Genomic DNA, 13,441 nt, shown 5'->3' on the forward strand with positions numbered 1-13,441 from the left:
TGTAACCAAGGAGACATTCTCATTTAAGATTTCTAAGCTCCACTTTTTCCAACATTGCTCAAGCCCAATTAACAGGGTAAAATCAATCACATCTATAGGACCATCAAATGCAATGGAGACAAGATTGCGTGCAGATGTTAACAATCAAATCAGAGTGAGAAACAGTGGAAAGTCTAATGGCAGTTAACATTTACTGAATCAAGGAGCCTCAATTCAGAACTGAACATTGCCCTGTAATATGAGCAGTAAATGGGCCATTAGAATGGTCACTGGGCCTACGTTCTACAGAAGAATGAGGTGATCTCATTGAAATGTATTTGCAGGAATAATCTTTCCTCTGGCTGCACAGACTAGAAGTCAATAATTTAGGACAGGCAAGTGCTTCACACAGACATGTGAATCTTTGGAATTCCCTCTTAACAGGGCCATGGAGGTAGACTCACCAAGCATTGTATATCCAAGACAATATCCAAAAATCTATGGATCTTAAGGGAATACTGGCAAATAGTACAAGATCCAACATGACCTTGTTGATTGGCAGAGATGGTACAAAGGGATAAATGGCCACTTTCTGCTATTTGTGTTCTGACAATCAGTTAACAAGTAGTGGACTTGGGATAAGGCACATTGCTATGTACATCCTTAGCAATGTTGTATGCACCAACCTGGGGAAACTATTCCTTAAGAAATAAATCCACAATACCAGATCCTTACTTTGAAAGGCCAGTAACTATCTTCCAAACAATTCTTACCTGGGCAAGTAAAGCTGCACCACGTGTCATTTCATCCATCATGGCATTTGCTTCTTCTGAGAAATGGTCCTCACCTGTAAAACATGGAAAAGTAACAAGGTCACAGATTTTACTTTGAAAGGAGTGTCAGGATATGCATCAATCCATCATAATGGTAAAATACATCCAAAATAGATTAGGCGCTTGTGGAATTCTTAATTATCCATGGGATATCATTACTGGCAAGCCTAGCATCTACTGTTCATTACCAGGTGTCCTTGAGAACATGGCAGCGAGCCACCTTTTTGAACTGTGAGAAAGTACTCTCAGTCTTTCTGGAAAAGGAGTTCCAGGATTTAAACCTGGAGACCATATTGGAACAGCAATATATTACCAAGTTGGTTGAGTGTCACCAACAGGTTTGCAATGAATATAAATAGAACATGTATTTGCAACATTTTAAACAGCTGGAGACTCTAGACTGATGTTTAAGATCTTTCCCCTCCAAGCAATGAAGGGTTACCATATTGCAGAGTAAAATATCGGAATTTAGAACATTTCATTGCTCAGCAAACCAACAAGGTCATTATGTAGATTGTAATGCAAAATAATTAAATATTAACTTGCAACTCAGGCAGATATGTTTGAATAGCATTTTAATATGACTTAAACCTCAGGACAAGTCACAATTTTCCACTGTAAGCTTTGAAAGGACTTGGCACAGATTGCTTACCTGGGAGGGGCATTATATTATCCAGTAGGACTTCAGTCCCTTGGAAAGGGAGTGACACAAAGTCAGACCTATTCAAAGAAACAGTGTGAAAAGACAAATACAAATGTTTGCATCAAACACCATTCCAACTCAAGTCTCTGGAACAGGGCTTGAATCAACAACCCTCTGATTCGAGAGAGTGCAACCCACAGCTAGGTTAGTAAACAGAATCCAAACCAATAGCCAAGTACTATGCTCATTTAAAGTCATCACACCGCATTACTGTTGCAGACTAAGCAACTTGTTAATTAGGCTAAGATTCTGAATTTTCCAGATATCTAATTGGGCTTACAATATCAACCAACAAGGACCTACTTGGAAGAGATTTCACCCATTGATACATCTGTATGGATAAACTTTATATGTTTGACATTTATGTTTAAAAAAATTTAAGATATGAATTATGAATGACTGGTTGATCTCATCTGGGGTACATGCTAATCAGCAGAACAGTGGATGACCTCAAACTAACATTAAAATTTACCATCCATGACTTGAAATGGGTAAAATGACAAATTTCAATTTAGTTGCATTCTGAGAAAGCTGAGGCAACTCTTGACTTCAAGTACCTGGTTTTAACATGCACCTAAAAACAATAGATTTGGGCTCCTATTAGTTTAATAATGGTTCAACTACACTTGAGCACAGTAGGTACCTCACCTGATTTGTCGTAATACTTCGATTTTAACTCGTTCATAGCCACCGTAGTCAACGTAACGGATTTCAACTTCATTTGTTTCTTCGAAAAAGGCAACGACTTGCGCCCTCCACCAAGCCCCTTCAACCGCTGGAGCTGCGCAAATTATACCAACTGTAGGAGTGAAGAGAAGCACAGCAAGTTCTTTTTTGCATCACTATAACAGCAGTGAAAGCAAATATTAGTTAAGATGTGGTGTTTCAGTGGGCTATGGTAGTGGAACAGTGATGAGGACCTGCAAATTAGATCATTGCAAGTTCACATTACAAGACTGACAGCATTACCATAAGTATGAAGACCATACGTGGAATTGCAGCACCACACTTTTCAGCTTAACTTGCCCATGCCAGGACTTATCATTCTTATGACAGACAGCTGCTTTGGCTCCTTGTGTCAATGCCAGACAGCCAGTTCATTACTAATCTTCCCCTTCCTTCTCTCCCCACATTTTCATGAATGCCTCCCAGATTCTACACATCCCTTCAAACTGGGGGCAATTTACAGTGGAAATTAACCTTAAGACACATCTTAGCAATGCAGGAGGAATTCAGATCACCTGGAATAGATCCAGGTGGTCACAGGGAGAACATGCAGACACCATACAGACACATCCAAGGTCAAAATTGACCCTGGGAGTTACTGGAGCTGCGAGGCAGGTTTATCAGCTACTTTACTGCCCCTTGTTAAACTGGAGGCCCTCCCACAGGTTCACTGTCTGTCATGCAGTAGTAGTAGCTCCATGAAGGAGTCCTGCTGTCACTTTCATACCCAGGTTGCTAACTCAAGGCATCCCAAATTGGGAACATGCTAGTGCCAGACCATGCAAAGTTAGGGCAAGTGCCACATACATCCAGAGGCCAAGTTCTACACTGACATCTCACTCTTCCGTAAACTAACTGCACTTTAAAGGTGCAGGATAATTTACTGGCAATACCATGTTTGGGAGACTGGCAAAGTACCAAGGCTAAATTGGCACAGCCAATGCTTTATTTTAGAAGCAAACATGGAGATAAGTGCTAGAAATAAAACCAACACTGAAAATTAATCCTGGGGCAGGGAGAGGATAGAACACCAACATGACAGCAGATTTAAAAAGAAAACCTGCAAACTTTCCTGGAGAATTTTCTTCACGAAGGAGCCAGAGAATTAAGCTCCCCAAATCAAAGTCAGCAAAGAAGCAAATCCATTGGGTGGGGAAAGATGCACGGGGCTTCACAGTACAGAATGGGATGTTTCCTTGCAGCATCACTGAACCACAGGATCCTAAGATACCACAACTGGTCAGAAATAGTACATGTGGTGGGGTGGAACTGGGCACAGCATTCTGCACAAAGTTGAAAGCTATAGCTGGCATTTAACATTTGGCAAGGTACAATACTCGTTCGTTCCATACTCAATCAATAGCAAGTACCATGGTATTTCATCATTACATCTTGTATTCAAAGTCTCCCAACTTCATCTGTAGTCAAGTGAGCAGCATTGAACTTTTGACTCAAAGACTTCTAGATAAGTGATTTTGGTTCAAATAGCAGCTTGAGAAAGTACATGAGACAATACCTACTGGTAAATAATGTAAACTGTCAGTAACACTATTTTGACCTATGTAGATGTCAATAAGAGACCATTCCGTGAGATGTGTCCTGTGTTTACATCCTCAGGAACATGCTTTACATTAGTTTCTTTCTCTATTCGACCACAAATTCAGATTATGCCTACTTCAGCAATGAAAAAGAAACACTTAACTTCTAATGGCGGTGTTAGTGTTGGGATTCCAGGCTGAGAGTAAAGGAGAAACATTTGTTGATCCATGTTGCGGAGTACATGGCACGTCGGATGAGTATGCTGCTGAACAAACATATGTCCTGCGTTGACGATATTCACCACCAGCACTTCAACGGTCACACCATCTGGAAGCATGAGCTGTGCAAGACAGTTAAAACTTAGACACCCAAAACATGCCTAAAAAATTGCCAGATCAATCCAAGTACATTTACACATTTAATTTCAAGCCTTCAGGCCTGGCAAGGTTCTCTGCAACTTAAACCTGCAATTTAAAAACTCCAATAATTCACTTGACAACTGACCTTCAAAAAACTGTCACAGCAGGCAACCTTTTAACACTGCACACTGAGACCACCCCCTGCTAAGATGCTTTCAAAACTGCCTGCTACTAATGGTGACATTTAGTTGTCTTCATTCAAGTGCTTTCATTAGTTACCACATTTCATAGTTAATTTCTGCAACATTTACAGCAATACAAGTCAAAACAATTATTCTAAAATTAGATGAATTCAAATGTTGAGATACTGCCATTTGCCTCAAGATCTTAGTCAAGTATATTCTTATTCCTTGAATTTACTCCCACAGTTGCTTCAGTTCACCAAACAATTGCATTTCATCTCCTGGCATGGAATGCCTGAGATCCTGTGACAGTTTAACGGTCAAAGGCAACATTCAAGTTTAATTTATGAAATCAACCATGTTGGAGCATTTTTCTTTGCAAACCTATACCACTTTACAGATCCCTCTATCACAGGAGGGTAATCAACTCTATCACCTGCTCGTTTTCACCCAATTCTTCAAAAGCCACAAGACTACAGATTTATGGTCCATTGAGCTGTGCACTCAGGCAAGTTAACTGTGGCAGTGTCCATTCTCCTAACCTGTCTCCTGCTCTAATCTTTTAAGTATGACTCCAAGATATTATTTGGCACATTGCAAACATTTTATTGCCATCTTCAAAGTAGGTAATGTCCCAGAGACTATGGATGAAAAGTGATGGGGGCACTGCCCCCCAGCACCAAACCCACAACCTTTTGCTTCCCCCAACTTCTTATCCATGCTACAATCTTTCAACACCACTCACTTTGGAACTAGTCTTGTGAACTCTTATCAAGTGCCTTGAGATTTGAATCATACATAAGATCCAATTGATAAATGCTGCACCTAAAGTGTCACAAAAGTTCAGGCATAGCAACTATATGTTCACTATTCTAAGGCTATCCTGAGAACTTCGACAAATAACTAATTTGATTTTGACTGTGAACTTGCCAAAAATCAGGCCTTCAGTTGTCATTTTCTTTACTTGACCAGAAATAGCACAATTTGAAAACAAGTTTCGGAAAAAGTTCTGTTATCTTATCTGACAAGGGACTGAACAATGACAAATTAGGATTTTTAACTGGAATCTCATGGTTGAAAACAGACCTGGAACAGATTGAAAAACTACTGCAAATCAAAGCCCATCAGAAACTATGTTAATATATCCATAGCAACATAACTAGGCTTATTGATGTTTCAATAAATACCAGGTAATTCTTACCCATGAAGTTATGGGCAACGCTGGCAGTGTCAAAGATGGAGGCGCAGCATATAGATTTGTAAGATCCAGCTCTTTAAACTTCTTTCCGATCAGGTTAAGTGCTTTGTCTACCTGCTGTTGACTACCTGTTTAGGAAAAAAAACTGGGGGATTAAATTATGGTCAAATACAAGCAAATGTGGCAGCTAGATACACAAGTCTTTAAAATAACCAGAGAACTTAGGGCAGAAGATATTGGCAACATTACCAGAACTCCCACCTCTCTCCTGTATGATTTCCTGAGATTTAGCATTTCCAATTCAGCAGACAAATGGAGCCTCAGTTTAGCATCTCATGTGAAAAGCAGCACCTCCAGCAATACAGCACTTTCACAATGATTATTGGAAGTTGCAGCTAAACCCATAGCCTTCCAAAACTGGGCAGCTGAGTGAAGCCATTTTGTAAAATTACTAGCTTAACTTATTTCGTTTAAAAACCAGAAAATCTCATTACCTCCATTGAATATTTTGTCCTATAAATCCTTGGCTAAAGCAAAACATTTAAGAATGAGATTACCAGAGTAGGTGTCTAATCTAAAGACAATTATACCAAACTCCCCCAAGCATGACATTAGGCCATTGTGCATCAGTAATCTAGCACATCCTTGAATATAATACAAGACTCCAACATCTATTCCTACAGCATTAAGCTGTCATGAATATCATCCTTCAAACAATGCTGAACTAATGCAAACTGCATTGAAGTTGCTTAGCAGAGAACAAAAGCCAAGGAAAGGCACTTTGCCACATATTCTGAACAGATGAACAAATTGGTTAGCTTTAAACCAATCTGCTTCAAGCAGTGTTCATTTATCCAGGACCCATCAATTACAGAACACAAAATTAGACCCAACAACCAATGCCTTTGGAATTAACACTGAACAGATCAAAACATCTGCCAAATACAAAGCCACTGTTGTCTTTCAAAGGAGGAATTAACAGCTGAACATTTCAGTATAAAAGTTGGAGGAGTTTTAGGTCCTGGAGTGGGACATGATCTACTGACTCAAGTGGCTGGATTATCACTATGGCTGACAACTTGTACGCAAATCAGTTTGTCAATCTGCATGCCTGTGCGTAATAGACAGAAAAATCATGTAATAAACATTCCCGATCTACCTTCTATATGACAAATCTGGAAATCTTGTGTATAAGGCAACGTGGATATGTAAATCTTGGCACCAGAGGTCTGCTTCAAGAAACTCACGTACCGGCCTTGTTTGCCAATTAACCGTCCAACCAGATGCTGTGAACAGAAAAGTAGTACACAAATTAGAAAATTACAGGCCAAACATTCTGCCCATGAGCATTACCACAAAAAAAATGTCACATTCTTCAAAGAAAATATATTCCGTTACAAAGATCTGGCTTGTTTAGTTGTAATGTAATCACTGCACACATGCCTTTAATGTGCTGAGCCAGAGTAGTCCTGAATGAAGACAAATCCCAAATCTTTCAACATCAGCAATGAACAAATGCAGCCTGAAAGTGCACTCTCATTAGTGAAATTGCACAAGTCTGTCAGGTCTTTGTTCCAATTCTACTTTTTGCAAATTGGATTAGAGTCACACTGCAGAAACAGGTACTTTGGCCCACCAAACCACTGGCAGATGTGCAATTTACATTTGCATCATGTTTGGCTTTGTGGGCCAAAGGCCCTGCTCCTGGGTACTATTGTATGTCCTAGGCAAGTCCACCCCAAACTGAAGTTCCCATTAACAGCAAACCTACACCAAGCCCATTTTGTTCTCCCCACATTTAAATCAACCTGGTCAACCCACCACTACCTAAATTGGCAACTGTCCACATTTTCAAGTCTTTGCTTTCCTTTAACAGCAGCAAAAGATTGCATTTCTAACTTCAGTCCCTCATGGGACATCAACAGCAGTGGCAGGACCAGCATTTATTGTGCAATTGCCGAAGCTGCTGGCAGCAAGTTGTAGTGAACAACTGTTGTCCATGGTGCAAATAAAGGCCAACTCGTTTTTTTTTTGCAGCTTCTATCCTTTCCCCGTCACCTGGCAACACCACTAACTGGGGTCAGAAGTCCAGCTAAACAGGATTCAGAGGTTTATCTGCAATAGCAGCCATTTTCCACAAGGTGACCTCAGTGCATTTTTAAAGCATTGAGCTTGACCAGAATAGTCTCAGATCAGCCAGCAGATACAAAAATAAAAACAAATCACCCAAAATTTAATTGAGGGGTCACATTGAAATTGCCATCCTTGTCTGAATATTCTCTGCTACATGAAGTCTTCAGGGACAATGGAAATAGCCCCAGTTCCTTTCCACATCAAGTAAACTCAATGTTAATTGCTTAGTCCATCAGGATGCATAACAGGACAATCCCTGAACATCAGGAACTCAACATTGTGATGTGTAGCTTTACCTTTGGCACCTGTACCTCCCAGATGGTAAGTTCAGTTTTGCCTTTTGTAATGCTTGGAGGCGCCCCATCTCTGCTCTGACCTTCTGCACCACCTGCCGTACAGCCACTGTCATTTGAATCCATGCTATTTACATCAGAACCTGGCAAATACATTAGAAGTTATGTAGAAACTAACATACTCAGCTTAATTAGTAAATAGGATATTAAGAGACATAACAATTCTATTGTTTTATCGTGAAGTAGCATGCGATTGTGCAGTTGAGAAACACTGATGCTGGAGGAACTCAGCAGGCCAGGCAACATCTGTGGAAAAAAGCAGGCGGTCAATATTTCAGGTCAGGACCCTTCTTCAGGACTGAAGATAGGAAAAGGGGAAGCCCGATATATAGGAGGGAAAAGCAGAGCAGTGATGGGTGGACAAAAGAGGGGAGGTGGGGTGGGCACAGGGTGGTGATAGGTAGATGCAGGGAAGAAAGTGATAGGCAGGTGCAGGGGAGAGCAGACCACTGGGGGAATGGGTCAAAAGGTGACGGGGGGGGGGTAGAAAAAAGATAGGCTAGGAAAGGGAGGAAGAGGCATGGTTGGGGGGGGGGTGAGGGGATTAAAGTGGGAGAATTCAAATGTTCATGCTGTTGTTAGGCTGCAAGGTTCTCTCCCATCTTAAAAAAAAACAAGCAAAGCATACTAACTGTATAAAAACTTTCAGAGCCAAAGGACTAGCACCTTTCAACAGATTCATAGACCATATAAAGCAGCTAAATAAAATTGATTGTTGGATGAACCTGATGAGATGCAACTCCCCAGGAGGACAATTAAGTGCTGCAGTTGAGGGTCATGGGGAAGAGAACAGAAGTCAACCGGAAATCCCAATCAGCTTGGGTGTCGGAATCTCAGTTGGTATAGAACGGCAATAGAATTAAGTCCTCCATGGCTGGTGAATGCTATTCTATAACAAAGCCAAGGCAATTAAATGGAGTCACTAAACAGAGGCCATGATTCAACTAAATGAAGCAGAACTGAGCAAGTGACTAACTTGCTCGTGCTTTAAGCTGCAAGTATGGCAGTGTTCTGGGCGAATAAAAGTCAGGAAATCTCTATTTCACATGAAAAGACTCTCAATGTAAGAGGAAACCATGAAATACAGGGTTATAATTCAGCAAATATATTGACTGCCAAAGGCTCACACTACCCTTAAACCTAAAGCTCAAAAAGGGTGACTCACAGACCAGTTTACAGCAATGCTTGCATTGTGAAGCATGTATACATTTGTGAATTAGTATTGTCCAAGGGAATACAAAGCAAATACAATGTTAGATTGTCACTGACCTATTACAGATGTACCAAGCTAGGGAATGGAGTTGTCTGCCCATATTAGAGATGTTGTCTAGAAAGCCAATGGCTTCATTTACGCTTTTCAGCAAGTCTGACCACTACAGTCAGACCAATTGATAAATCATTTCCAAGTATTCATTGTACTTCAGAAGCAGCCCTTTCAGCATTTGAAACCATTTTCCCATTTTCAATAGTGGAAATAAATGGGCTACTGATGTTAATAGATGCTTCAATCTTAAACATTTGTCTAGTTGAAACGGCATCTGAGTGGCAAAACAAAAGGCACTAATGAAGGCTTGACAAGCACCAGTATAACCTGGCTTGGAATAGGGTGGGACGAAGTACCAATTAAAAAAAAATACTGGTATAATTTCTATATACTCATGGATCAAACATGCAAGCACCAGATCAGACAACTGGTTGTACAGCTTGTCAGTGAGATTTTCAAATTATTTAGCTTTGCATATCAAAGTCAGGAGAGCAATTAGTAGTGGAGATCAGTGGGAATGAGAAAGGATGTTAACTAGAGGCAACCTTTTACCTGGGTACATGACAAAAAACAAGTGTAGCCTGGAACAACCAACACCACTATTGCTTCAAAGGCAGTACTGACAGAACACCAATTGATAGAACTCAGGGACAAGAAAGGTGCAGTCACAATGATGGGGTTATACCATAACCCTCAAAATCATCAGTAGGAGTTAGAGGGACAGATATGCAGACAGATTATGGGAAGAGGGTTATTGCAAGTGATTTTAACTTCCCCGACATTGACTGGAACCCCTTAGTGCCAAGTGCTTAGATAGGGGAGAATTTGGTAGGGATTGGGCCTTACGAGACCTTATCGGGGAATGAACCCAGCTGGGAAAGCAGTTTGGGAGCAGCAATCAATTCTGCAAGTTTTAAGATAGTTATGGATAAGGATATGGATAACTACTAAACTACTAAATTGTGCTAAATTCAGGGAAGGGCTAATTACAACACAAAGTAGACTGGGGGCAGCAATTTAAGAGCAAATCCACATCTGACCTTGTGGGAGTCTTATTAGAATTCAGAACGAGCACATTCAAGGTTTCAGAACCTTAAGAGATATCGTAAGTTTAGTCAAAAAATAAAGGAAGCACGTGTGAAGTTTAGGAAGCCGAAATCAGACGAGGGCACAAGGAATATAAAGGGAAGCAGGAAAGAACTTAAAATTAGGAGGGCTAAGAGGGCCCATGATAATCCTACATACCAAGGACATAAGGTGAATTCCAAGGCATTTTAGGAGCAAGAGGACAACTAGGGAAAGGGTCAGTGCACTTAAGTGAATTTATGCATGGAACCAGAGGAAGTGAGGTCCTTAAGTACTTCAAATCATTATAAAGGGACATGGATGATGGCAAGATTAGAGAAGCATATGTTGGCATTCTAAAGGCACATCAATATTAGTGATGTTGGGCACCTTGAAAAACATTACGGTGGATAGGACCTGATAGGATCTATTCCAGTATACCGAGGGAAGAGAGGGTTTGCTAGAGTTTTGACAGATCTTTCGATCCTCTGTAGCCACAGACAAAGTGCCAGAAGACTGGGGAACAGCCAATATTGTTCCTTAATCCTTAGGGACAGGACTTACATCTGGAAAAGAATGGACTTTAGTCAGCATGGCTTTGTGTGGGGGAAGGTCCTCTCTCACAAACTTAATTTTTTTTTGAAGTGACGAAAATGACTGATGAGGGCAAGGCAGTGGATGTTGTCCACATGCACTTTAAAACATTGACAAGATACCACGTGGTGAGTAGGTCCAGAAGTCACACGTGATCCACAGCAAGTTAGCAAACTGGATCCAAAAATTGACTTGATCATAGAAGACAGGAGTACTTTTCTGACTGGAGGTCTGTGGCCATAGGTGTCATAGTAACGATTCGGATGAAAATATAGGTGCTCTGATTAGCAAGTTTGCAGATGACATGAAAATTGGTGGCATTGTGGATAGGGAGGAAGGTTGTTAAAGGATACAGCAGGATGTAGATCAACTGGAAATTTGGGCAGAGAAATTTTAGGTGGAATTTAGGTGATGCATTTTGGGAGGTCAAATGCAAGAGGAAAGTCTACAGTAAGTGGCAGGATCCTGGGAGCATTGATGTACAAGGGGATCTCAGGGTGCAAGTCCATAACTACCCAATGGTGGCAACGCAAGTGGATAGGATGGTAAAAAGGTGATGTAGGACATGCTTGCCTTCATTGGTTGGAACAGAGTATAAAGTTGGAAAGTCATGTTGCAACTGTATACAACTTTGGATAGGCCACATTTGTGGCACTGCACACCCTTTTGGTCACACTGCACTACACTAAAGGAAGGATATGAAGGCTTGAGGGTGCATAAGAGGTTCACCAGAATGTTGTCTTGATTGTATTGTATTAGTTACGAGGTTGGACAAACTTGGATTGTTTACTCTGAAGGCTGAGGGGTGACCTCATGGAAGTATATAAAAGAAAATAGATCAGGCAGATCATCTGTCTCTCCACCCCCCCACCCCGGGTGGAAATGTCAAATACTAGAGGGCATGCATTTTAAGGTGAGAGGGGCATGTTTAAAAGAGATGAAGCATTTTTTTTTAAATCTATAAATATATGCAGAGTGGTAGGCGCTTGGGATGTGCTGCCAGGAGAGGTGGTAGAAGCAGTTATGATAGCAATGTTTAACAATATTTTAGATACATGAACAGGCAGGGAAGAGGGATACAGACCATATCCAGGAGGATGGTATTCATTTGGATTGGCACCATGGTCAGCACAGACATGGTGGGCTGAAGTGTCCTATCTACCTGGCTAGCTGTTTGCCTATTTCAACATATAGTGGTACTTGGTTAAAGAAGCCACTTGAACAGAATTGTGTTAAAAACCCTCCTGGGGTTTGAGGACAGAACACAACTGACAGTCATTTCAAATATAGAGTTTGAAACAACTTCACATTGTATTAATATAGTTTGGCAATTTTGCAATTAAGAACAATACATTTGCCTAGCTTTTTAAAATGCATGAAAAGAACACAACTGTTTGGGGACCACAAGTCCACAGGATCTCATGGTTTGAATCTCATGATTCAACTAATTTCAAAACTAAGTTGATCTCCCAACCAGGAACACACACAGGAGTTTAAATCTGACACCTTTTGGAGATGCATTTTAAACAGATCCTTAATGCAATTAATTACTGGGGGGGGGGGGGGGGGGGGAAAGAGAAGGAGTGCATTCTGTTGACTCCCGACTCCCACCAACACTTCCTTGATTTTAACTCTATGCAGATTTATTCAAGATTCATGCATGGACTCCCAAAGACAGTATACCACATATTCTAATTGGGACCAATTGATTTGAAGTGGTTGTGACAGATCAGGTGTAGTGTAAACATCTTCCTTATGTGGCTCAATCATGTCATTTACATTACTCTAGTGTTAAGATACAGTTTGTTATTTTACCTCCAGAATGATCGAACTCCATTTCAAGCAGCAAGTGGGTAGCCCCGTTAGCAGCAGCTTCTTGACCTCCATTGGTATGCATCAATTTAGTGTCATCTTGCAGTGTAGGTTTACGCCCAGGTTTTGAATCCTGCCCCAAGGAATCTCCTCCAGCAACAGAGTTATGTAGTGCATCCTTTTCCTTATTTTCTAGTGTGCTTTCTACTAGGCTATGCGACAGATCTTCACCTCCAGCTCCATCTTCTGAGTAGCAAACACTGCAACCAGAATCCTCTGTGACCACGTTCAATTCCTCTGAAGACTTCTTATTAACTGCATTGAGCTGCAGCTCCTCTGTGCACACCTTACTCATGCTTCCAGGTGCAACTTTAGCACAATCCTTTGAAACACTTTCTTTCATACCAGATTCGTTTGATATCATAGGCCCTCCAAACTTTTCTTTGCAGGTCAGTTCACTCTGAACATGGGTTGCCTGGCAATTACTCAACAAGCTTTCATGCTTTTCTGGGTTGCATAAATCCACATTGGTTTGGGGTAGATATTCCCCACCAGCTCCATCTTCTGAGTGGCAAGCACTACAATCAGAATCTTCTGCTACTGGATTAGCTTCTTCCAAAGAGTTCCTACATACTTTGGAGATGGTCGGCTCTGTGGAATGGCCTTGCTCTTCATCTTTGCAGACTTCTTTGGTGAGTCTC

General features: G+C 41.0%; 1 protein-coding gene across 1 annotated transcript in view; it reads right to left on the minus strand.

Annotated features, from left to right (window-relative positions):
- Nucleotides 1-13,441, minus strand: part of akap1b (A kinase (PRKA) anchor protein 1b) — a 41,082-nt gene that overhangs the window by 3,872 nt on the left and 23,769 nt on the right. Inside the window, 8 exon segments of the mRNA XM_052035419.1 lie at nt 753-826; nt 1,465-1,532; nt 2,164-2,312; nt 3,941-4,120; nt 5,523-5,647; nt 6,679-6,805; nt 7,949-8,088; nt 12,744-13,439. Coding sequence (XP_051891379.1) covers nt 753-826; nt 1,465-1,532; nt 2,164-2,312; nt 3,941-4,120; nt 5,523-5,647; nt 6,679-6,805; nt 7,949-8,088; nt 12,744-13,439 — 1,559 coding nt within the window.

Source organism: Pristis pectinata, chromosome 21 (genome assembly GCF_009764475.1).
Source record: "Pristis pectinata isolate sPriPec2 chromosome 21, sPriPec2.1.pri, whole genome shotgun sequence".
NCBI classification, from domain to species: Eukaryota; Metazoa; Chordata; class Chondrichthyes; order Rhinopristiformes; family Pristidae; genus Pristis; species Pristis pectinata.